We start from the raw sequence: 24,604 nt of genomic DNA on the forward strand, positions 1-24,604 counted from the left end.
CCATTAGTTGTAACATAAACGGTGGACATGTTAGTTTTCTAATGTGTGAATAAATGTAACTTCTGCATATGGTTATGTCATTTCTATGCCGTAATGCCCATGAAGCTTCAGCACACTGAGACGTTTCATGTACACGACTGCGGCTGCGGCCCCGATACAACGTACCCGTGGCCTAACCAATTTCTTTTTGTTTCGCCTATTTCTTGGAACATTCGCAAGCATTTATCATCTTCAAAGTGCACTCTCAGAAACACAAAGTACTTTTGCCACTTTCAAGCTTTTTTCAAAACTGTTCTGAAACTTGCGAACTCGTCACTCGTAGTGCTTCCGTTGTTTTCTTTTTTTAGCTTCTTGACATTTGAAAACGCTTACTTCCAAGCTTTTGTGTTAGTCTTGTGTTTGTCTTTTGTGTTTGTCTTTTGTCTTTTGTGTTAGTTGTGTTTGTGTTTTGTGTTAGAGGTAAGATGCAAGGAGTGGCTAGGGTGAGGTAAAAGTAGCTTTGTCATCACGTCATTCTTAAAGTACAACTACCTGGGGTTTCAATTTAAGTCTGAGTTATCACAGGACTACCCTATTAACACAACGTTGCTTCCGCTATCCGTCCTCCTCTCGGCTGTCTTTAAACTTTAGACAAGCGCCCATTCACCTTCGCAAACTTACTTAAGCCAAGTTAATCCTAAGTTAAATTGAATATGCTTCTTCTTTCTGGGATCCTTATACACACCGCATTATTAATGTCATCAAAGCCGTTACAAACCACGCTGTTCGCTTCATGAACTCTGAATATTGACCTTTCGCTAGATTCACTGGTTTAAAGAGTCGTACTCTATAGCAGCTTCACTGGTTTAAATAGTCGCAATTGCAAGAGCTCTTGCTTATCAATTCCTCCGTAAACTTTATCATCACCCATCCATCCATGGCGACCTTTTCCTGCAACCAGCACCTATCTTTTCTCGCCGGGACCATTCTGACGAAGTCAAACAGGTAGGTTGCGGCTCAGAACAGTACACTGAATATTTCATACCGCGCAAAATAAAGGTTTGAAAGCAGTTGCCATCACACTTCGCAACAGAAACTAGAAGCAGCAAATTTGAACACCGCATTCGTCATAACGTACAGGCACCTACCACTGAATTAAAGGGAGGAAAACTCTTAACAAAAATTTATTTCAAAATCCGTCGTACCGAGCCCAAACTTTAAGGGTGAGATGGCGTGAGGTATAGCAGTGCTTATATGCGTATAGCAGTGCTTATAGTACTGGAGCTGTAATGGCTCCAGGACTTACATTTGGAAATGCGGTTACCGTATTTGCTTGAAATCAGGGATACAATCAGGACTCGACAACCAAAGGTCAGTGGGACGTCTCGCATTGGGCGCTCACATGAAGACTATAAATGAAGTTGTGCAGGGTGATATGGGCGGGACAAGTTTTGAAACGAGGGAAGCTCACAGTACAATGGATTATGAAGAATGACTTAGGAATATGGAAGTAAATGGGCTGGGAAAGTGCTCAAGTATTTGTATAGGAAGAACATTGATTCACAGTGGAGCAAAAGAGCTAGGACGCCTACCGGCAAGTATGCGACCGGTATATTGAGCAACATTGCAACAAAGAACGCCAAGCGGAAAATCAGAGAGATGGAGATAATCTAATGGGTGGTGGCAATGGAAAACAAACATGCTATGAGTAGATATTTAAAAAAAACGAAATCAAGAAAAAAACAGTTTACGATAATTGAAAAGGAAGGTTTTTACTTTTCGAAGCGAGATCAGGATGCCTTAGAATAAGTACTTATAAATCGAGAAACAACAAAGAAAAATAAACATGTGCTTGCTGCAGCAACGCTAGGGAAACAATAAAGCATTTTTTATTAGAATGTGAAGATATCTGCCCAGCGGTCCAATTAGGTCTCCTTGAAGCCGTTTGGGTTCAGCGAGATTAGGGGGCAAGAAAACATGTCCACAATAGAGATTAGTAAGAGGCGATTGGAAGACTGGTAGAAAAAAAGTAGGAAAAGCAAAAGCACAAACAACGGAGGCGTACAAGAACACAAGTTCACAATAGGGGTTCTGAAAGCTTAGTTATAGGAATTCATTGTAGATTTTTTCCCTTTCGTTATTTTTAACATACGTAGGACATTAAGCAATATAACCAGATCTTGGTGGCGAAACGCACCTGCTCATAGCAGCCGTCCATACATCCAACGTCATAGTCGTTTAGGCGGCCTTATAATAATAATAATAATGCCTTAAACGCTCTCTATGTAGTACTTACTGCTCAACATAACTTCACTTCTATCATTAACTTTCTTTCACCTTTGAAGAGCAGCTGAAGAGGTTTTAGAAAGTAAATACTGAAAGAGACGGCCTGAAAAACTAGGCAGATTTTCTAGATGAGCACTCTGACCAAATCCACAGTGCATCACACTGCACACACACTTTTCTGAGGTTCAAAGAAAACGCAAAAAGTGACAGCACCTCTAACACAAATGTGGAAGAAATGAAAGTACAATCGCCCATTCAGCTTAACTTCAGACATCTCTGGATTGTTTCAAAGTCTTGGCGCCAGTTAGTTATTGCATCATTTATGAAGTGATCAAACACGTACATTCAGAAATTCTAAAAAGGCTTCTATCTCTTTTAAATGCTATGTGGGCAGCTAGATACATTCCATCTGCTTGAAAAGAAGCTATTGTTATCCTTACTTAAACAAGGGGCGAACTACATCGACAAACTACTTAAAGCACATTGTTTACATTTATTTAAAATCAGATGTAGGCTATGGGTAACAGATCAAAGTGCGTAAAACTTTTGCACGCTTTAGCAATAACTGGGTTGTTTGAGGATTGTAGCAGCAGAAATTGTAGAACACACAGAGAAAGAAAAGAACAGACGTGAAAGTAGCTGTACTGTCAACTGATTTCTTGATTGAAATTCCCGCGCTTTCTATTTATTGCCAAATTTGGCCCCTTTTAGCTGCTTGTGGTTAAAAGGGACAAGATTTGGTGATGAAATGAAAAGTGTGAGAATTTCAATAAAAATTCACTTAACACGGCGGCTACGTCCACGTGTGTTTGTTCGTTTCTGTGAATGTGTTCCACAAGTTCTGCTGCTACAATCATCGAAGAATGAACCAACTAGCTCAGTTAAACCCCCTTTTGACAGTAATCACATGTGCAGGGTATCTGGAGTGTTACAACTGTGTTTTAGAAACAGCACCAAATTTACCATGCTACCCCACCTTGGAAAACTGTAAACATCAAGAAGATCACATATATTGAAACGAGGGGGAATATTATGGGTAATTTCTTTAGCAGGTCCTGCAAATGATATATTCTGAAAGGTTTCAAACATACCAGTCAGATAGGGGCAATGTTTTAAAGTGTGGGATTTAATTATAGTCTATTGAAATGCTCATTGCAGTTGCTGAAAAAAAAAAATCTTCGCAGGAAATTGGGTTGCTGTTGTGCAAGGTTACACAATTCTGCACTCTTTTGTTGTGTGTTCGTACCGGTGACTGGGAACTCGTATAGGCTCATCTTTGTGTACCATTTAGAAAACTGATATTTGGTATTTGTTATCGTTATTCGTGTTGCAGTAGTAATTTGGCTAATGACCCTCGTGACACCATTTATGCAATTCCTATATGTTAGCCAAAGGCATAAGTATTACTTGCAGGTGATATTAAGTACCGGGATATTGTTTCCCATGCTGCTGTCACTCAATTGAGTTTGTTTTGTACTAAGTGTACGAAGTCTGTTATGATTTACATAATGAACAAATTGTTCATACAGCACATAACACGAACTGCATCATTTACTTCGTGATATATCTGCTTACTGCAGTAGCAGCTCTTTGTAGTTTCATCTATTATCTGCTTGGAGTGAGTGACCACTGTGTTTTTCACTTCATGGTAAATGTACCAGTTCATCAAGCATCAGCGTAATCACCCTAAGCATGTAACAAATTGTGTAGCTGTTGAATTTGATGATCTTAATCATAAGTTACGTGTTGTCATGGACGAAATCTGGCAGCTTTTCTCAAAGCAGTATGTGAACGCCAACTGGACAAATATTTCAATAGCTGCATCCCTCGCAAGCGCTTACTACACTAAGATTGGTAACGTCTAATAAGCACGTGCTTGGTTTAATCAACGATCGAGTGTAAACGAATGCTTTGTTTGGCTGAAGTTATCAAATCCGCATCACTTTGGTATAAGTATACAGCTCGTTAACTGCAGACCACAAAAAAGAGTGTGAACCACCAGAGGATATATTCTTTAATAATACTCTTAGTTTTATGTTGACTCGCAGTCTGAGACAATTTCCGAAGGTTACTTATAAAATGTGTACTTTCCAATGTACACTTCAGACACAGGGCCGAACATTTATCCATAGCGAAGAAAATGCCAGTGTCATAAGCGCTATGTTTTGTTTGTCGTCCTCGTATGACGACAGTTTTGGTAATCCTGATTATGGTACATTTGTGTTTCGCCCGATGCATTTGATTTGTTTTTTTATTCGACAGATACATCAGTTCTATGGAGATGTTGAATTAGCCATGACCAAAGTGCAAACTCAGTATAATGTAGGCATGGGTGACTTCAATGCAAAAGTGGGGGAAATGCAGGCTAGTCAGGATAGGCTAGTCAGGATAGGATAGTGCAGGATGTAGAAGTGTTAGGGTAAAGTGCAGTGATCGTAGGTTAGTGAGGTCTAGTATTCACCTCAATTTGAAGAGGGAAAGAGTAAAATAGGTCAAGAAGAAACAGGACAACTGAGACACAGTAAGCGTAAAAGCAAACTAACGAGGGCTGGTACTTGCAAACAAATATTCAACCTTAGAACAGAGAGATGATGATGACATAGAGCAGCGATTGAAGTGGGTGGTAACGCACCAATACAAACAGCGGTTAATCCCTCCCAAGTAAGAAAGGACCTAATAAAGAAATGACATACAATGAAAGTATCCAACTGAAGAGGTCAGATAGAACTCGCAGAGCTTTCCAAACTCATCAACAAAAAGATAATAAGGAATAGTTGAAATTATAACGTGAGAAAGACTGAGAAAGCAGTAAAAATAGACGCAGCATGAAATCGGTGAGAATTAAACTTCACATAAGACAAACCAAGATGTATGCACTTAAATATAAGCAGCACAATATCATCAGCAGTATTGAAGATATAGTAAAAGCAGAGGAAGAATTCTGTACTGGCTTGTGCAGTACCCAGAGTAGTCACAGTACCTCCATTTGAAGTAGTAATGAACAGATCACAAAGGCTCCTTCTACAAGTCGAAATGAAATTGGAAGGGCTTTGCAAGACATCAAACAGGGAAAAGTGGCAGGAGAAGATGGAATAACAGTCGCTTTAATTGAAGATGACGGAGACAAAATCCTTGAAAATCTGGTGGCTCTCTCGACTTCAAGGGTCCCAGAAAACTGGAAGAACGCAATCATTATACTAATCCACAAAAAGGGAGATGTTAAAGAATTGAAAAATTATAGGCCTATTAGCTTGCACCCGGTATTACACAAAGTATTCACCAAAATAATTTGCAATAGAATAAGGGCAACACTGGAGTTTAGTCAACCAAAGAAGTAGGCTTGCTTCAGCAGGGGATACTCTGCAATGGATCACATCCATGTCATTTAGTCAGGTAATTGAGAAACCTACAGAGTACTGTCATCGTGTCTATATGGCTTTCATAGATTACGAAAAGGCATTTGATTCAGTAGAGGTACCAGCAGTCATAGAGGAATTGCATAGCAAGGAGTATAAGCCACTTACGTGAATATCTTCGAAGATATCCACGGGTACCTTAATTCTGCACAAGAAAAGCAGGATGATACCTATGAAGAAAGAGGTCAGACAAGGATACACGATCTCTCCAATGCGATTCACTGCATGCTTGGAAGAAGTATTCAAGCCATTAAACTGGGAAGGCGTAGGAGTAAGGATGAACAGCGAACATCTTAGCAACCTTCGATTTGCAGACGACATTGTTGTGTCCAGCAACACTGGGGACGAGTTACAACAAATGATTGAGTGTCTTAACAGAGAGAGTGCAAGAGTGGAGTTGAAGATTAATATGCAGAGGACAAAGATAATGATCAGTAGCCGGGCAAGGGAATAAGAGTTCAGGACTGCAACTCAGCCTCTACTGTCTATGAACGAGTATGTTTAGCTAGGTCAGTTACTCACAGGGGACCCTGGTCATAAGAAGGAAATTTACACAATAAAAACGAGTTGAAGCGCATTCGGTAGGCATTGTCAGATAGTGACTGGTAGCTTACCATAATCAATAAAAAGAAAGATGTACAATCAGTGCATTCTACCGGTGCTGACATACGGGGAGAAACTTGGAGAGTGACAAAGCAACTCCAAAGCAAGCTAAGGACCATGCAAAGAGCGATGGAATGAAGAATGTTATTGGTAATGTTAATATGCCTGTAATCTGTAATATTAACAGACAGGAAGAGAACGGGGCGGATCAGAAAGCAAAACAGGGTATCTGATATCCTAATTGACATTAGGAGAAAAAAAAAAACGGAGCTGGGCAGGTCACGCAATGCATAGATTAAATAACCGGTCGCTCATTAGGTTCACAGAATGGGTGCCAAGGGAAGGGATTCACAGTCGAGGACGGGAGAAGACTAGGTGGGACGACGAAATTGGGAAATTCGCGGGCGCTAGTTGCAGTCAGTTGGCATAGGAGATGAGTAATTTCAGACCGCAGGGAGGGGCCTTCGCCCTGCAGTAGACATAAAATAGGCTGATGGTGATGATGATGATGGTTATAATAATTGAACACCTTAAAACATTCTCATCAGCTGGTGTGCACAACAATTCTAAGGTTCTTAATAATACTTCAAGTACGCAATTCCAGAATTTTCTCTCTTGAAACTGACCTGTATTCCTGATGATCAGAATGCGGGAAAAAGTATTCCTGTGTTTTTCTATTTCGGCGACAAACATTCTCATTATTCTCGTATTAATTATCGACCAGTATAGGTAGCCAGTGTATCATGCAGAATCATATAACATGCCATTTGCTCTCATAGAACTAATTTCCTGCAAGATAATCCATTTCTTTAGAAGGCTTAACACAGTTTGCGATAAACATAGTGTGAAACGTGCTGTGGGGCACCGTTTTTTTTGGGGGGGGGGGGGGGGGACGAGAAGGCAAATCACGAGAAATCTGACTCTCTCTCTCTCTCTCTCTCTGTGTGTGTGTGTGTGTGTGTGTGTAAACGAGAAGAAAGGTGGTTCAAAATTGTTTTTTCATCCACTTTCATTTCCATTAATATATCATTTCTTTATTTCATTTATAAAGCACAAGTAATTTCCCCTACGTGGTCCTTGGTGTCAGTGTTTGTTGACTTCATCATCGTCATCATCATCAGCCCGGTTACGCCCACTGCAGGGCAAAGGCCTCTCCCATACTTCTCCAACTATGTACCCCGGTCATGTGCTAATTGCAGCCATGTTGTCCTTGCAAACTTCTTAATCTCATCTGCCCACCCAACTTTCTGCCGCCCCTGCTACGCTTCCCTTCTCTTGGAATCCAGTCCGTAACCCTTAATGATCATCGGTTATCTTCCCTCCTCATTACATGCCCTACCCATGCCCATTTCTTTTTCTTGATTTCAACTAAGATGTCATTAACTCGCGTTTGTTCCCTCACCCAATCTGCTCTTTTCTTATCCCTTAATGTTACACCCGTCATTCTTCTTTCCATAGCTCGTTGCGTCGTCCTCCATTTAAGTAGAACCCTTTTCGTAAGCCTTCAGGTTTCTGCCCCATACATGAGTACTGGTAAGACACAGCTGTTATACACTTTTCTCTTAAGGGATAATGGCAACCTGCTGTTCATGATGAGAATGAGGAGAATGCCTGCCAAACGCACCCCAGCCCATTCTTATTCTTCTTATTATTTCAGTCTCATCATCTGGATCCACAGTCACTACCTGCCCTAAGTAGATGTATTCCCTTACCACTTCGAGTGCCTTGCTACCTATCATAAACTGCTGTTATCTTCCAAGACTGTTAAATATTACTTTAGTTTTCTGCAGATTAATTTTTAGACCCACCCTTCTGCTTTGCCTATCCAGGTCAGTGAGCATGTATTGCAATTGGTCCCCTGAGTTACTAAGCAAGGCAATATCATCAGCGAATTGCAAGTTACTAAGGTATTCCAAATAACTCTTATCCCCAATTCTTCCCAATCCATGTCTCTAAATACCTCCTGTAAACACGCTGTGAATAGCATTGGAAAGATCGTATCTCCCTGCCTGACACCTTTCTTTATTGGGATTTTTTTGCTTTCTTTATGGAGGACTACGGTGGTCCCTCGGTTAACCCCCTTTCTTCTCGTTTATTACATAACAAGGGTCTCTTAGCCGGCAACATTGATGCCTTCAGGTAGCGTGACTGGGGTTTATTTACGGGTTGCCTACACCCAAAAAGATCACGTTCTCATGATGCCTGCAGCAGAAAGGATGTTCCACGTCTGCCGCCAAGGTCTATGAGTGGTGGCACTAGCTAACACTCCCAATGTTCTACTAGAAAACATAAATACCCAAGGAAGTGTATGCGGAAGCATGCCGCGGTAGCTCAATTGGTAGAGCATCGCACGCAAAATGCGAAGGTTGTTGGATCGTTCCCCAGCTGCGGCGAGTTGTTTTTTCAACCACTTTCATTTCGATAATTTATCGTTTCTTTATTTCATTTATTAAGCCCAAGTAATTTCCTCTATCTGGTCCTTCGTGTCAGCGTTTGTCGGCTTCCTATGATATAGATATATATAAAGTGCCTTGAGCGGCCAGACGCATGAAAATTTGGGTGTATACGCAGGCTTCTCATGCTCGGAGGAAAAACACTTTTACGTAGCATTTATTGAGCAACAGAAAGCTGCATCGGGAGTTTCTCATGTCACTCTACAATTTTCTCACTGACACTTTTCATCTAAATATAATATTTGAAAAGTTGATTAAATATTTTAAGGCTAATTACCTAATTAGACTGAATGCAAAAAAATAATCCGAGTATCTCCGAGTGACGGCAAGGTAGAATGCCTTGGTTCTGTGTAGCTACGTTGCATTTGCATATTTTAAAATTTTGGTTCATGATAGTATGTATGTGCGTGTGTGTGTGTGTGTCATTGACGAAGACTGGCTTACCAGCCGAAATATTTGACAGTAAAAACAATGTGTTATCCATTATATTGTGTTTATCAAGTTGTTATATATATATATATATATATATATATATATATATATATATATATATATATATAAAAATAAAATCAGACATCCACCCGCTCGTAGCAATTGCTACAAAAAGGAACCCATACGGGCTCCTCGAAAGGAAAGCCTCACAGTTGAAGAAAAACTCGTCCTGGTCCGGGACTCGTACCCAGCACCACCGCCTTTCCGGGCCGCCGCTCTACCATCTGAGTTAACCAGGCGGCTAGCAGATGGTAGGGCGAAGTCGAATTTGTCAACAACTCGAAGCAAAGACAAGAGTTTGACGTAATAGTTCTGCGGCAACCCGCAAGGTGGAGAGAAGGAATTAATAAAGGGAAAATCAGACGTCCACCCATTCGTAGCAATTGCTACAAAGGAAACCAGGGACCACTGCCTTTCCAGTGAAGTTGTGTGTGTGTGTGTGTGTGTGTGTGTGTGTGTGTGTGTGTGTGTGTGTGTGTGTGTGTGTGTGTGTGTGTGTGTGTGTGTGTGTGTGTGTGTGTGTGTGTGTGTGTGTGTGTGTGTGTGTGTGTGTGTGTGTGTGTGTGTGTGTGTGTGTGTGTGTGTGTGTGTGTGTGTGTGTGTGTGTGTGTGTGTGTGTGTGTGTGTGTGTGTGTGTGTGTGTGTGTGTGTGTGTGTGTGTGTGTGTGTGTGTGTGTGTGTGTGTGTGTGTGTGTGTGTGTGTGTGTGTGTGTGTGTGTGTGTGTGTGTGTGTGTGTGTGTGTGTGTGTGTGTGTGTGTGTGTGTGTGTGTGTGTGTGTGTGTGTGCGCGCGCGCGCGCGCGCGCGCGCGCGCTGAGTTACTATTACAAGCAGTGAAAAACCCTGTAAGTTCGTTTCCCTAATATATTTAAATTTAGCAGAAGACATATAAGCATTTATCGATCACACATGGTGAACCTCGGGGGCCAGAAAAATTATTTGAATTTGCATTTCTTTTCTTGACACTATACAAAATTGTATATAAATGTGAATTTGCATTTCTTTTCTTGACACTATACAAAATTGTATATAAATGTGGTTGGACTGCACCAATTCATTCATTCATTCACAAAACTTTATTAGTGTCCTGAAGCCCGGTCTTTTCAGACCGAGGCGGGCCGCATCCACGTCGGCACCGCCAGGCCGAGCCTTATGGCGTTATCGTGGACCCTCTGGACAGCCCGTAGCTGATCTTTGTATGAAGAGCTTGTTATGATCTTGTGCCAGTAAAGCCATATTTCTTCGGGATCGGCGAGAATCGCGGGACAGCCCGCCAGCATGTCTCTGATGTCAATGATGCCATCGCACACGTTACATTCTTTCCTAATTTCTCTTTCGAGGTGAATTTTATTTATGAAATATGGAGTGGGGTACGTCCCGGTTTGCAGTAAACGTAACGTGACTGCCTGAGCCCTTTTCAATTTTACGTGTGGCAGTGGGAATTGCCTATGCCCCAAGTAGTAATATTTAGTGATGTCGTTGTAAGTTAGTAAGTGATCTTTATGCTCCCCAGAATGGTAGTGAGCGTCGGTTCGGTTCTGGCCAGCACGGCAAGCAAGTCCTCGTGCCAGGTCGTTCGTCACCTCGTTGAGGTTGGGCCGAGTCTCGTCCACTTGTCCCATATGTGCAGGAAACCATCGGATTTCAGTTTTGATAGTTTCGACCTTGTCGATAATTTTAGCCACAGTCCCAGCTACATAGCTTTGTCTAAGCTCTTATATGCTGCTTTCAAATCACTATAGATGAAAGACCATTTACGGTTCCTGATGGCTAGAGGAAGATGGTGATGGCATCTCGTATCTCGCCCCGGCTGTCGACCACCACGGCGGTGTAGGCCTCTTTGCCTTGGACCCAGGCAGCGTCTACAAGGACCGCCTGTTGTCCTAGCTGTTCAATTTCTTTCAACAAAGCTTTCGCTCTCGCTTTTCTCCTGCTAACATTGTGTTCCGGGTGCATATTTCTCGGGAGGGGGGTGGTTCTGATCGCGTCTCTAAGGTTCGCGCTCAATTCTACCTCGGATTCTTTCGGGATCATCAATCTATTGGGGTCTGTCCCTATCGCTTTGAGTATAAGCCTGCCCGCTCACATTTTCGTCAGTCTTTCCTGCTGCGCCATCTGTTGCGCTTCCGCCATCTCTTCTATCGTATTGTGCACGCCTAGGTTCATGAGCTTCACGTTCGAGGTGCTGATGGGTATTGGCGGCGAGGAGTTACGGAGTCGCCATCTATCGGAAGCGCCTCGCTGGCGTAGTATGAGGGATCACGTGGCGCGCTCCTCATAGGTTTTGCTGTCAGCGCTCACTGAAAACACCACGCGCGAGCTCTCACGGACATTTCTGTAAGTACTTTCGAAACGAGAGAAGTTTCTTACTGTCTAAAGAATAATTTTGGGCAAACTGAAAGCACACAATCGTTTACAGACGCTATCTCTTTACCGAATACGTACAGCGAACGCCACTGCGCGCGGTCGCCGCGGTGGAGTCTCCCGAACCGGCTTCTTGCATGAAAGGTAGGTAAACGCTGGGAGCAAACTATGTGAAATATGTTCTTATAGTGTTTGTATAACTAAATGGAGTGTAATAGAACGAAGCCTCAATGCAGCGATTGCGCAGATTCGCAGCGACCGACTGCGTGTCTGCAGGCTTGTCCGCGCATTGTGTCGCTCTCACCGCGCGCGCGTTTTCGCACCATGCCATGAGCTTTAGGCCGCAGAATATGAGCATTTGACAGTATACAAGCAACCATTGTTGCGTGGGCAGTATCAGAGCTGTTCAAATATAATTTCATTGTAGAGAGTTCGACGCCTACGGGGGCTGTGATGTGCCGTCGCCACGATTCAATCTTTCTTTTCTTCTAAATTCTTTGACCTTTCATTATTATTTCTCGAGTTGCGTCGCACTGTATGTTTATCGGTGTTCTCAGCGTGCAATTTCCCACTGCTCCTTTTTTTGTAATCCAGTGCATTAATTCATAACACAAACATGACCATATGCAATGTTTTTTTTTAATGTGCTTCTTACCGCTGCCTTTCCACTCCACTGAACTTGCCAGTATCTATAGCATCGACAAGTTCATAGACCAAACCGTCAAGACATTAGTCGGGCAGCGGACTCGGGCGAGCGTCTCAGTGCGCGTTTTCAGAACATCGCAGACCGGGCGCCGTAGCAGAAATCTTCCTCGCGTCTGTGCTTGCTGCATACCCGAGTTGTAGCCGATGACTGTTTGCCGGTTTTATGTTTCGCGAGCCAAGCTTCACGCAGCTTCTTGTCCTGCCGCTACGTGTGAATAAGCCTGACACCGGCCTCCGTTACGTGCGTCCAGCCCTGCGGCACCGAGCAGTAGCCTACCATGTTGCGCGCCTTCAAAGGCAGCCACTACCTATTGTAGTGCTTTCAAGCGTTGTAAAGGAGACACTCGAAGCGGGAAAATTTCGCCACTAAATGAGGACCGCAGCGTACGAGGGAATTTAAACCCGTTTTTAGCTCGCTTCGGCGCGCCCGAAGCAGCCGACGCGGCCGCTATGTCCACGTGATCCCTCCTAGCACGTCACGCCGATGGTGGCGCCAGCTTTTCCAGTGGTTGAGCTCGAGGCCAATACCTAGGGTAGCCTTCACTAACTTTCTGATCATAGTGTTTAGCTTGTTCAGCTCGGCCTGCGGCCATTTAAATAGACCTGCCACGTAGGTGAAGTGACAGATCGTAGCACTAGCCTTAGAGCGCTGTCCTCACCCAGGCCTCTGTGTCTGTTGCTGATTCTCCTTAGTAAGCTGATGACTTGGTCCGTCTTGTTCGAAATGTGTTGAATGACATTCAGGTTGATACCTCCCGTTGCTATGTGAAAGCCTAAAACTTTAATCTTTTCCACCTGCTTGATCGCGGATCCGTCGTGACAGCGTAAGATAACCTTGGGTTCTTCCCCGGTTACGTAGCCCTTGGGTCTTCGACCCCTGCGCTGATGTTTTAGGACCAAAAGCTCCGACTTTGCTGCCGAACAGTTGAGTGCCATCTCGCCTAGCGTGCTTTTCACAGCGTGTATGCTCTCCTGCAGTCTGGTCTCCGTTTGGCCTATGTTACCATTGGCGCTCCATATGGTTATGTCATCGGCGTATATTGCGAAGTGTATACCTTCTATACTCTCCAGTTTCCTCGCGACTGTGGTCATTGCTAGATTAAATAACATGGGAGAAAGTACGGCCCCTTGCGGGGTGCCCCTATTTCCCAGGTTCATAACCTTCGATTTTAGTTCTCCTAGCATGAGGCTCGCTTGCCTACCGCCCAGAAACGCCTTGACTATGCTGTATAGCCTCTCGCCCAACCCCAGCTCGGACAGGACGTCGAGGATGGCCTTGTGCTCAATGCGATCAAAAGCTTTTTCGACGTCTAATCCCAGAATAGCTCTCGCGTGCACCGGGCTAACGTGTATGAGCTCGTGTTTGATCAGGAGCATGGCATCCTGAGTCGATAGTCCGGGGCAGAAACTGATCACGTTATACGGGAGTATGTCATTATGCTCGACGTATCTAGTGAGTCTGTTAAGAATAACATGTTCCATAGCTTTACCTATGCACAATGTAAGCGAGATGGCACTGATGTTTTGATGTGCGCACTCTCTTGCATTGCTATAATGACAACCTGTAACAAAGGTTTTCTTTCCTAACAAATGTTTGGAGACATTGCCTGTCAGCTCATCTTTTAACCTGTTCTTCATTGGATCTGTGCACTTACATCAAACATAAACTGCAAAAACATCAGTACTCAGAACCAGAAAAAGAACACACCTGTGTAGCCATTCTGCTGAGATCGCTGGAGTGGTCAGCCACAGAAGGCAGCACAGGTAGAAAGGCATCCTGAGTTAAAGAAAAGTAACAATCATTGTTACATGCAGATCAAAAATTTTATTCTGTGAGGCATTTAGCATGAGTACTAATTACCACATTTGTATGTAAAATAGTTTTGCATAATAGCTGAGCAAGGTTAATCAATGTCTCGCCATGAGACTGTCAGCCAGTGCTACTCATGGCAATGGCGCTGAATATGGCACATCCTTTCAAGTGGAACTTTTGTTGGTTACATGAATTCAAAAGAACTGACGCTCACATAATACATGACACCTGTGGTTAGAAGGATGTGTTGCATCCAGCACCAAGGCCACAAGTGGCACTGCCTAATACTTCCAGGGCCAGACTTAGTACACACACAACACAAATGTGCAACAAAGTGAACAGGAGAAGAGCTGCTGCTATAACTTAGATTGCATGCATCATGCAGATGTGAATGCAGCTCCCATAAGCAGCGAGTTGCCCTTTTGTCCATTTCACTTCCCTTCCTCTTTTCTTTTGTCTTTATTGTTTGTTGGTGCCATCTGGTAATAACGAACAAAAATCAACCACCTCAATTCCCATTCTAGTTTTACCACATGCTGCGAAGTCATCCAAATGTGCTTAAGGCTCTCCAGGATGTACTTTAACCATTCTGTTTTAACAATATTTTTCTCTCGGCTTTACTACACCTTAATGAACTGCTAATTCTAGACAATGCTTACAGAAAAAGCTATATCCACACAATAACACATTCAATTAAGACAGCACAGTCTACTGCTTCGAGATGTGCACATCAACACGTCATACACGTTTACAATGAAAATATAAGTGACCTTCATAATACGCACACTTAGCATACTGCATAAGCGTCAACTGGTTCCAAAATGCTTTTTTCTTATCATAAATAGTACGGCTACAACTATAAATTAAGTTGTGGCAGCGACTCAAGACACTGCAACCTTTATAGTGCAATCAATTAAAATTTTCGAACTTAGAGCAGTTAGGCATAAATAGCGCAAATAGTTTTACAGCGTTAAATAATGAACCATTAAGGTACGTGGCGGTACAGATAGGAATGTTAAACATTCTTTTTTTGCTTCTCTGAACTTCACCTAAGGTCCTTCTCACATTTTCCGAGCTTCTTACAGACACCTTCTAGGGTTTACAGGCAGCTTGAGTACATTGTGCCAGATTGTGGAGGAGCTGAAGAGGTCGTAGTGACTATAGTGGTGTATGGTAAATGCAAGTTTCTTGCATGATGCATTATGCTTAGTGCCAGTTAGATTAAGTTAACATTTATTTTAGCAAAATCTTTGTTTTCCAGATATGTGTAATTTAATGTGTGTCCAAGTTCCTGCACTTCCTAATAGAGTTGCTCATTCTCTAAGTCCACTGTTTGGTGTTGTGAAATGCATGTACATTGGGCAGCATGGTGTTTGGCCTTCAGCTGAAGGTAGCAGTGCTTATTTGCATGCACATAAAGTAGAAATGGGGAAAGACAAGTGAAAACACGATAGAGCCATGTAGGGAAATTTACACATAAGGAAATTGTTTGATGCCATCCCTAGGAAAGTAAGCAAAAATACAAGAATGTGCTTATGTGATAAACAGTACCTATGTTTCAGGCATATGGCCTTTTACGTGAATATCTTGAAAAATATCTACGGATATTGCACGGCTACCTTAATTCTCCACAAGAAAAGTAGGATGATACCTATGAAGAAAGGGGTCAGACAAGGACACACAATCTCTCCAATGCTATTCACTGCGTGCTTGGAAGAAGTATTCAAGCTATTAAATTGGGAAAATAGGCGTAAAAATCCACGGCGAATATATATGCAACCTTCGATTTGCAGATGACACTGTCCTGTCCAGCAACACTGAGGACGAGTTACAACAAATCATTCAGTGCCTTAACAGAGAGAGTGTAAGAGTGGGGTTGAAGATTAATATGCAGAGGACAAAGATAATGATCAGTAACCGGGCAAGGGAATAAGAGTTCAGGACTGCAAGTCAGCCTGTAGTGTCTACGAATTAGTATGTTTAGCTAGGTCACGTACTCACAGGGAAACCTGATCATGAGAAGGTAATTTACAGAATAATAACGAGTTGAAACACATTCCGTAGACATTGTCAGATCGTGACTGGTAGCTTACCATTATCATTAAAAAGAAAGGTGTACCATCAATGCATTCTACCGGCGCTGACTTACGGTGTCCCGTCAGCAATATATCCCGTTTACTATCATTAGAGGAGTGCTGAATAATTCTTCCTGTCTTCAACGATTGGCCCTTGCTTTCCACACATTGTCGCCTTGACGAAAACATGACTTCCGACTAATGCTAAGGCTTCCAAAATCTTTGGAGATGCCTGTCGCTTCGAAATTGATCGGCAGGATTGGGGATGGCGTCGTGGAGCAAGCGTTTTCGACATTTCCAATTGACAATCCTTCTTCACACATATTTTAATTTTTTTATTTAGATCACGCTGCAGTCCGTAGACCAAGCATGGGTGGCATAATACAATGAAAGATAACAAATAAATTCATACAATACACAAAACATGGTTCAGTAGTAGACACAATGTAGTAACTATATACAGGTAAAGGCCATGCAACACTGCGAAGCACTAGTCATGGACATACATTTCACAGCGATCATAGTTTGAATCCTGTGGTCATGAAGAAAAAAAAATTTCCAAAAAGGCTTCAGATGGTAATTGTTCCATCCAATGATAGCCTGACAAAAAAGAATACATGAAAATATTAGTCCACGCGAAGTGCAGTTCACAGGTGGGAGCATGCATAGGTCTATAGGCTTTGTCTAGAATTTCTGTTACTACTGATCTCAAGATCGTCTGGGCTTCATTTACGATACATTACCAGAAAGTTATTATAAGTGCCTTTTATGCCCTCCTTCTCCCACATCCAGCTTGATTAGTGAAGTGCACAATGCAATAAATACGTGCCCTCACATTTTCCATCATCACCGCATTATTTACTAGGAATTGTAGAACACAGACACGGTAATGAAAGAACAGACGTGAAAGTAGCCGCACTGTCAACTGATTTCTTGATTGAAATTTCCGCGCTTTCTATTTAGTCGCAAAATATGGCGCCTTTTATCTACTTGTTGCTAAAAGCGACGAGATTTGGTGACGAAAGAAAAACATGAGAATTTCAATAAAAAAAATCACTTGAAAGGGCAGCTACGTCCACTTGTGTTCGTTTCTGTGTATGTGTTCTACAATTTCTGCTGCTACAATCCTCAAAGAATGAACCAACTAGCTCAGTTAAACCCAACTTTTGAAAGTAATCACATGTGCAGGGTATCTGGAGCCTTATAACTGTGTTTTAGAAACGGCGCCAAATTTAACATGCTAACCTAGAACTGTAAAAATCAAAAAGATCACATATATTGAGACGGGTGGAATATTATGGGTAATGTATTCAGCAAGTCCCAGAACGCGGATATGCTAGAAGGTTTCAAACAGACCAGTGAGGTAGGGCCAACGTTTTAAAGTGTGGGATTTAATTATAGGCCAGTGAAATGTTTATTGCAATTGCTGAAAAGAAACAGCTTGCCTGGAAATTGGGTTGCTATTCTGCAAGGTCACACAATTATGCACTCTTTTGTTGTGTGTTCGTACCGTTAGCGACTGGGAACTCGTACAGGCTCATCTTTGTGTATACCATCTAGAAAGCTGATATTCAATATTTGTTATCTCTATTCGTGTTTGCTAATGACCCTCGCAACACCATTTATACAATTCCAATATATTAGTCTAACGTTCCTGTATTTCTTAGAGGCGATTTTGAGTACCAAAATATTGTTTGGCATGCTGCTGCTACTCAATTGAGTTTGTTTTATACAAAGTGTACGGAGCCTCTGGTACGATGGGCACTATGAACAAATTGTTTATACCGTGCATCGACGCGAACGGCATCATTTACTTCGTGCTATATCTGCTTACTGCGGTAGCAGGTCTTTGTAGTTTCATCTATAATCTACCTGGAGTGAGTGACCACTGTGTTTTTCACTTCATGGTAAATGTACCGGTTCATCAAGCATCAGCGTAATCACACTAAGCATGTAACAACTTGTGGAGCTGTTGAATTTGATGATCTTAATCATAAGTTATGTGTTTTCATGGATGAAATGCGGCAGGGTTTCTCAAAGCGATATGTGAACGCCAACTGGAAACTATTTCAATAGCCGTGTCCCTCGCAAACGCTTACTACTATATAAGACTGGTAACGTCTAATAAGCACATGCTTGGTGAAATAAAAACCAACGATCAAGCATCAAGATCGGTGGGAATCAATGATCAAGCGTAAACGAATTATTCGTTCTGTTAGTTTTTAACTCCGCATCACGTTGGGATAACTACAGCTCGTTAATTTCAGACCTTAAAGAAGAGCTGAGATCACCAGAGGGTATATTCTTTAATAATACGCTCAGTTTTATGTTGAATCGCAATCCGAGACAACTTCCCAATGTTACTTGTAACATGGAAAGTTCACATTTTATACTTCACACACAAGGCCGTACATGTATTCATAGTGAAGAAAGTGCCAGTGTCGTAAACGCTATATTTTCTTTGTCATCCTCTTATGAGGACCGTTTTGGTAATACTGATTATGGTACATTTGTGTTTCGCTCGATGCATTCAATTTATTTTTATTTGGCAGATTGATCAGTTTTACGAGATGTTAAATTAATCATGAGAAAAGTGCAAACTCAGTATACTGTAGTCAAGGGGACTTCAATGCAAAGATGGGGAAAAAAGCAGTCAAGTAAACAAGCAGCTCCCGACTACGGCGTCCATTCTAGGAACGCTAGAGGAGATGCTGGTAGCATTCACGGAAAGGAATAAGCTGCAAATAATGAACACATTCTTCGTGAAGCGTAGCAACAGAAAATGGACCTGCAAGAGCCCTAATGGTGCTGCAATGGTGAAACAAGAAATGAAATTGATTTCATAATTTCTGTCAATCTCGGTGTAGTGCAGGATGTAGAAGCGCTAGGTTAAAGTGCAGTGATCGTAGGTTAGCGAGGTCTAGGATTCGCCTCAATTTGACGAAAGAGTAAAATAGGTCAAGAAGAAACAGGAGAGCTTAGAAGCGGTAAGGGTAAAAGCAAACCATCGTGGGCTGGTACTTGCAAACAAATATGCAACCTTAGAACAGAAAGATGAAGGTGACATAGAGGGGAATTAATTTAAACTGTAGCTAGGCTGGCTTCAGAAGTATGGACAGCTGGGCTAGTTGGTTATGATTAGCATTGTGAAACATAGTTCCAGCGCACATTTGAACAAGGACGAGGCGAGAAAGACAACACTAACGCCGGACTTCAACTGAGTTTTATTCATTGGAAACAGGGCTTTATGTACACAGGGGGAGGGGGACTGCTACTGCGCAGGACCACTCAAAAATATTTCCTTGGTCTAGGCAAATGTCATCACAGGTGTCAAGAAAATATAAAAGGAGAAACTTTTCCCTCTTTCTTTCTCTCTTCTATTTACGTCACTCAGTACAATCTTGTTCATGTCCCGCCCTGCCTAGCTGATTCGACACATCCGTTTGCCCTGAGATAATCAATTTCTTTTGTCCCGAGTGCAACAGAAGGAGCACTGACACAGTTCTCGTTTGCATTGGAGATACAACACGCTTCAAATATTTCCCGGTGTTTCTGATCGCTATATTTGCGCAACACGCCTGTTCGTTCGAAAAATTAAGCACACCAAAGCCCTCGTTGAATGTGACGTCGGCGTTGTGTACAGTATTCCCCTCGCCTGTGGGAAATGCTATATCGGCCAAACCGGGCGCTGTCTGAATGAACGCTTGCTAGAGCATCGCAGGAATGCAACATCACTAAGTGGCGCTGCTCATTTAGCCGACCACATACGCCGTTGCTCGCACAAGCCAGCATGCGAGGCTTTTTTCGAACGAACACGCGTGTTGCGCAAATATAGCGATCAGAAACACCGGGAAATATTTGAAGCGTGTTGTATCTCCAATGCAAACGAGAACTGTGTCAGTGCTCCTTCTGTTGCACTCGGGACAAAAGAAATTGATTATCTCAGGGCAAACGGATGTGTCGAATCAGCTAGGCAGGGCGGGACATGAACAAGATTGTACTGAGTGACGTAAATAGAAGAGAGAAAGAAAGAGGGAAAAGTTTCTCCTTTTATATTTTCTTGACACCTGTGATGACATTTGCCTAGACCAACGAAATATTTTTGAGTGGTCCTGCGCAGTAGCAGTCCCCCTCCCCCTGTGTACATAAAGCCCTGTTTCCAATGAAAAAAACTCAGTTGAAGTCCGGCGTTAGTGTTGTGTTTCTCGCCTCGTCCTTGTTCAAATGTGCGCTGGAACTATGTTTCACAATGCTGGCTTCAGAAGCAGCGATTGAAGTGGGTGGTAATGTACTAAGGCAAACAGAAGGTGATCTCTCCCAAGTAAAAAAGGACTTAATAAAGAAACAACAAACACTAAAAGTATGCAACATAAGAGGTCAGATAGAATTCACAGAGCTGTCAGAACTCATCAACAAGTAGATAATAAGGAATAGTTGAAATTATAACGTGAGAAAGACTGGCGAAGCAGTAAAATATGGACGCAGCATGAAATCAGTAAGGATGAAACTTGGCGTAGGACAAACCAAGATGTATGCACTTAAATATAAGCAGGGCAATATCATAAGCAGTATCGAAGATATAGTAAAAGCAGGGGAAGAATTCTGTACTGGCTTGTGCAGTACCCAGAGTAGTCACGGTACCTCCATTTGAGGTAGTAATGAACAGATCACAAAGGTTCTTTCTACAAGTAGAAATGAAATTGGAAGGGCCATGGTAGACATCAAATGGGGAAAAGTGGCAGGAGAAGATGGAATAGCAGTCGATTTAATTAAGGATGAAGGAGACATAATCCTTGAAAAAGTGGCGGCTTTCTATACAAAGTGTCTTTAGACTTCAAGGGTCCCAGAAAACTGGAAGAATGCAAACTTTATACTAATCCACAAAAGGGGAGATGTTAAAGAATTCAAAAGTTATAGCCCTATTAGCTACTCTATTATATAAAGTATTCACCAAAATAATTTGCAATAGAATAAAGGCGACACTGCACTTTATTCAACCAAGCATATAGGCTTGCTTCAGCAGGAAATACTCTGCTATGGATCACTTCCATATCATTAATCAGGTAATTGAGATATCTACACAGTACTATCATAGTCTCTATATGGCTTTCATAGATTACGAGAAGGCATTTGAATCTGCAGAGATACCAGCAATCACAGAGTAATTACATAATCAAGGAGTATAGGCCGCTTACGTGAATATTTTGGAAAATATCTACGGATATTGCACGGCTACCTTAATTCTCCACAAGAAAAGTAGGATGATACCTATGACGAAAGGGGTCGGGCAAGGACACACAATCTCTTCAATGCTATTCACTGCGTTCATGGAAGAAGTGGGAAGAACTGGGAAGGCTTAGCAGTAAGGATCAATGGTGAATATCTTAGCAACTATCGATTTGCAGACGACACTGTCCTGTCCAGCAACACTGGGGACGAGTTACAACAAATGATTCAGTGCCTTAACAGAGAGAGTGTAAGAGTGGGGTTGAAGATTAATATGCAGAAGACAAAGATAATGATCAGTAACCAGGCAAGGGAATAAGAGTTTAGGATTGCAAGTCAGCCTGTAGTGTCTATGAAGGAGTATGTTTAGCTAGGTCAATTACTCACAGGGAAACCTGATCATGGGAAGATAATTTACAGAATAAAAATGAGTTGAAGTGCATTCCGCAGACATTACCAGATCATGACTGGTAGCTTACCATTATCATTAAAAAGAAAGGTGTACAATCAATGCATTCTACCGGTGCTGACATACAGGACAGAAACTTGGAGACTGACAAAGAAACTTCAAAGCAAGTTAAGGACTGTGCAAAGGGCGATGGAATGAAGAATGTTAAGCATAATATTAATACACCCGTAATCTGTAATATTTAGAGACAGCAAGAGAACGGTGCGGATCAGAAAGCAAAACAGTATATCTGATATCCTAATTGACATTAAGAGAAAAAAAATGGAGCTGGGCAGCTTATGTAATGCATAGATTAAATAACCGGTGGGTCATTAAGCTCAAAGAATAGGTGCCAAGAGAAGGGATGCGAAGTCGAGGACGGGAGAAGACTAGGTGACACGACGAAATTGGGAAATTCGCGGGCGCTAGTTGCAATCGGTTAGCGTAGGAGACAGGTAATTGCAGACCGCAGGGAGAGGCCTTCGCCCTGCAGTGGACATAAAATAGGCTGATGGTGATGATGATGATTGTTATAATAATTGAACACCTTAAAACATTCTCATCAGCTGGTGTGCACAACAATTCTAAGGTTCTTAATAATACTTCAAGTACGCAATTCCAGAATTTTCTCTCTTGATACTGACCTGTATTCCTGATGATCAGAATGTGGGAAAAAGTTTTCCTGTTTTTTTTTTTTCCTATTTCGGTGACAAACATTCTCATTATTCTCGTATTAATTATCGACCAGTATAGGTAGCCAGTGTATCATGCAGAATCATGTAACATGCCATTTGCTCTCATAGAACTAATTTTCCTGCAAGATAATCCATTTCTTTAGAAGGCTTAACACAGTTTGCGATAAACATAGTGTGAAACGTGCTGTAGTGCATTAACTGTTTTTTGCGGGGGGACGAGAAGGCAAACCATGAGTAATCCGACTCTCTCTCTCTGTATATATAAAACGAGAAGAAAGGTGGTTAAAAGTTGTTTTTTCATCCACTTTCATTTCCATTAATTTATAGTTCCTTTATTTCATTTATTAAGCACAAGTAATTTCCCCTATGTGGTCCTTGGTGTCAGTGTTTATTGGCTTTATCATAATCATCATTATCATCATCATTATTATCAGCCTGGTTACGCCCACTGCAGGGCAAAGGCCTCTCCCACACTTCTCCAACTACCCCGGTGATGTGCTAATTGTGGCCATGTTGTCCTTGCAAACTTCTTTATCTCATCTGCCCACCCAACTTTCTGCTGCCCCTGCTACGCTTCCCTTCTCTTGGAATCCAGTCTGTAACCCTTAATGACCATCGGTTATCTTCCCTCCTCATTACATGCCCTGCCCATCCCCATTTCTCTTTCTTGATTTCAACTAAGATGTCATTAACTCGCGTTTGTTCCCTCACCCAATCTGCTCTTTTCTTATCCCTTAACGTTACACCCATCATTCTTCTTTTCATAGCTCGTTGCGTCGTCCTCAATTTAAGTAGAACCCTTTTTGTAAGCCTCCAGGTTTCTGCCCCGATGTGAGTACTGGTAAGACATAGCCGTTATACACTTTTCTCTTGAGGGATAATGGCAACCTCCTGTTCTTGATCTGAGAATTCCTGCCAAACACACCCCAGCCCATTCTCATTCTTCTCATTATTTCAGTCTCATGATCTGGATCCGCAGTCATTACCTGTCCTAAGTGGATGCATTCCCTTACCACTTCCAGTGCTTCGCTACCTATCGTAAACTTCTGTTTTCTTCCGAGGTTGCTAAACATTAGTTTAGTTTTCTGCGGATTAAACATTTAGACCCACCCTTCTGCTTTGCATCTCCAAGTCAGTGAGCATGCATTCCAACTGGTTCCCTGAGTTACTAAGCAAGGCAATATCATCAGCGAACCACAAGTTACTAAGGTATTCTCCATTAACTCTTATCCCCAATTCTTCCCAATCCAGGTGTTTGAATACCTCCTGTAAACACACTGTGAATAGCATTGAAGAGATGAAGAGAAGGTATCTCCCTTCCTGACACCTTTCTTTATTGGGGTTTTGTTGCTTTCTTCATGGAGGACTATGGTGGCCCCTTGGTTAACCCCCTTTCTTCTCGTTTATTACATAACATGGGTCTCTAATCCGGCAACATTGATGCCTTCAGGTAGCGTGTGTGGATTTATTTACCAGTTGCCTTCATCCAAAAAGGTCTCGTTCTCGTGATGACTGCAGCAGGAAGGATGTTCCACGTCCACCGCCAAGGGCTGTGAGTGGTGGCGCTGGCTCACATTCCCAATTTTCTGCCAGGAAACATAAATAACCAAGAAAGTTTATGGGGAAACGGCGCCGTGGTAGCTCAACTGGTAGAGCATCGCACGCGAGATGCGAAGGCTGTTGGATGGTTCCCCAGCTGCAGCAAGTGGTTTTTCATCCACTTTCATTTCTATTAATTCATCGTTGCTTTATTTCATTTATTAAGCCCAACTAATTTCCCCTATCTGGTCCTTGGTGTCAGCGTTTGTCGGCTTCCTATGATATATATATATGTATGTATAAATGAAGTACCTTGAGCGGCCATACGCATGGAAATTTGGGTGTATGCGCAGATTTCTTTCACGCTCGGAGGAAAAACACTTTCACGTAGCATTTATTGAGCAACAGAAAGCTGCATCGGGAGTTTCTCATGTCACTCTACAATTTTCTCACTGACACTTTTCATCTAATTATAATATTTGAAAGGTTGATTAAATATGTAAGGCTAACT

The 24,604-nt window shown here is 42.2% G+C and overlaps 2 protein-coding genes across 48 annotated transcripts in view; one reads left to right on the plus strand and one right to left on the minus strand.

Annotated features, from left to right (window-relative positions):
- LOC135903748 (uncharacterized) overlaps nt 1-24,604 on the plus strand; it is a 162,101-nt gene that overhangs the window by 94,521 nt on the left and 42,976 nt on the right. The window lies entirely within an intron of this gene.
- Nucleotides 1-24,604, minus strand: part of LOC135903733 (uncharacterized) — a 119,035-nt gene that overhangs the window by 85,534 nt on the left and 8,897 nt on the right. For 37 of the 41 annotated variants that reach the window (XR_011508532.1, XR_011508525.1, XR_011508531.1 and 34 more), the window contains 2 exons: nt 24,028-24,140; nt 14,006-14,074 (listed from right to left, as the gene is read on the minus strand). Coding sequence is in view for 4 of the 41 variants with exons in the window: in XM_070525489.1 (XP_070381590.1) it covers nt 14,006-14,074; nt 24,028-24,140 (182 nt within the window). In the remaining 37 variants the exon portion in view is untranslated. The remainder of the gene's footprint in view (nt 1-14,005; nt 14,075-24,027; nt 24,141-24,604) is intronic. The other 4 variants (XM_070525487.1, XM_070525491.1, XM_070525488.1 and 1 more) reach the window with 1 other exon arrangement.

Source organism: Dermacentor albipictus, chromosome 9 (genome assembly GCF_038994185.2).
Source record: "Dermacentor albipictus isolate Rhodes 1998 colony chromosome 9, USDA_Dalb.pri_finalv2, whole genome shotgun sequence".
NCBI lineage: Eukaryota > Metazoa > Arthropoda > Arachnida > Ixodida > Ixodidae > Dermacentor > Dermacentor albipictus.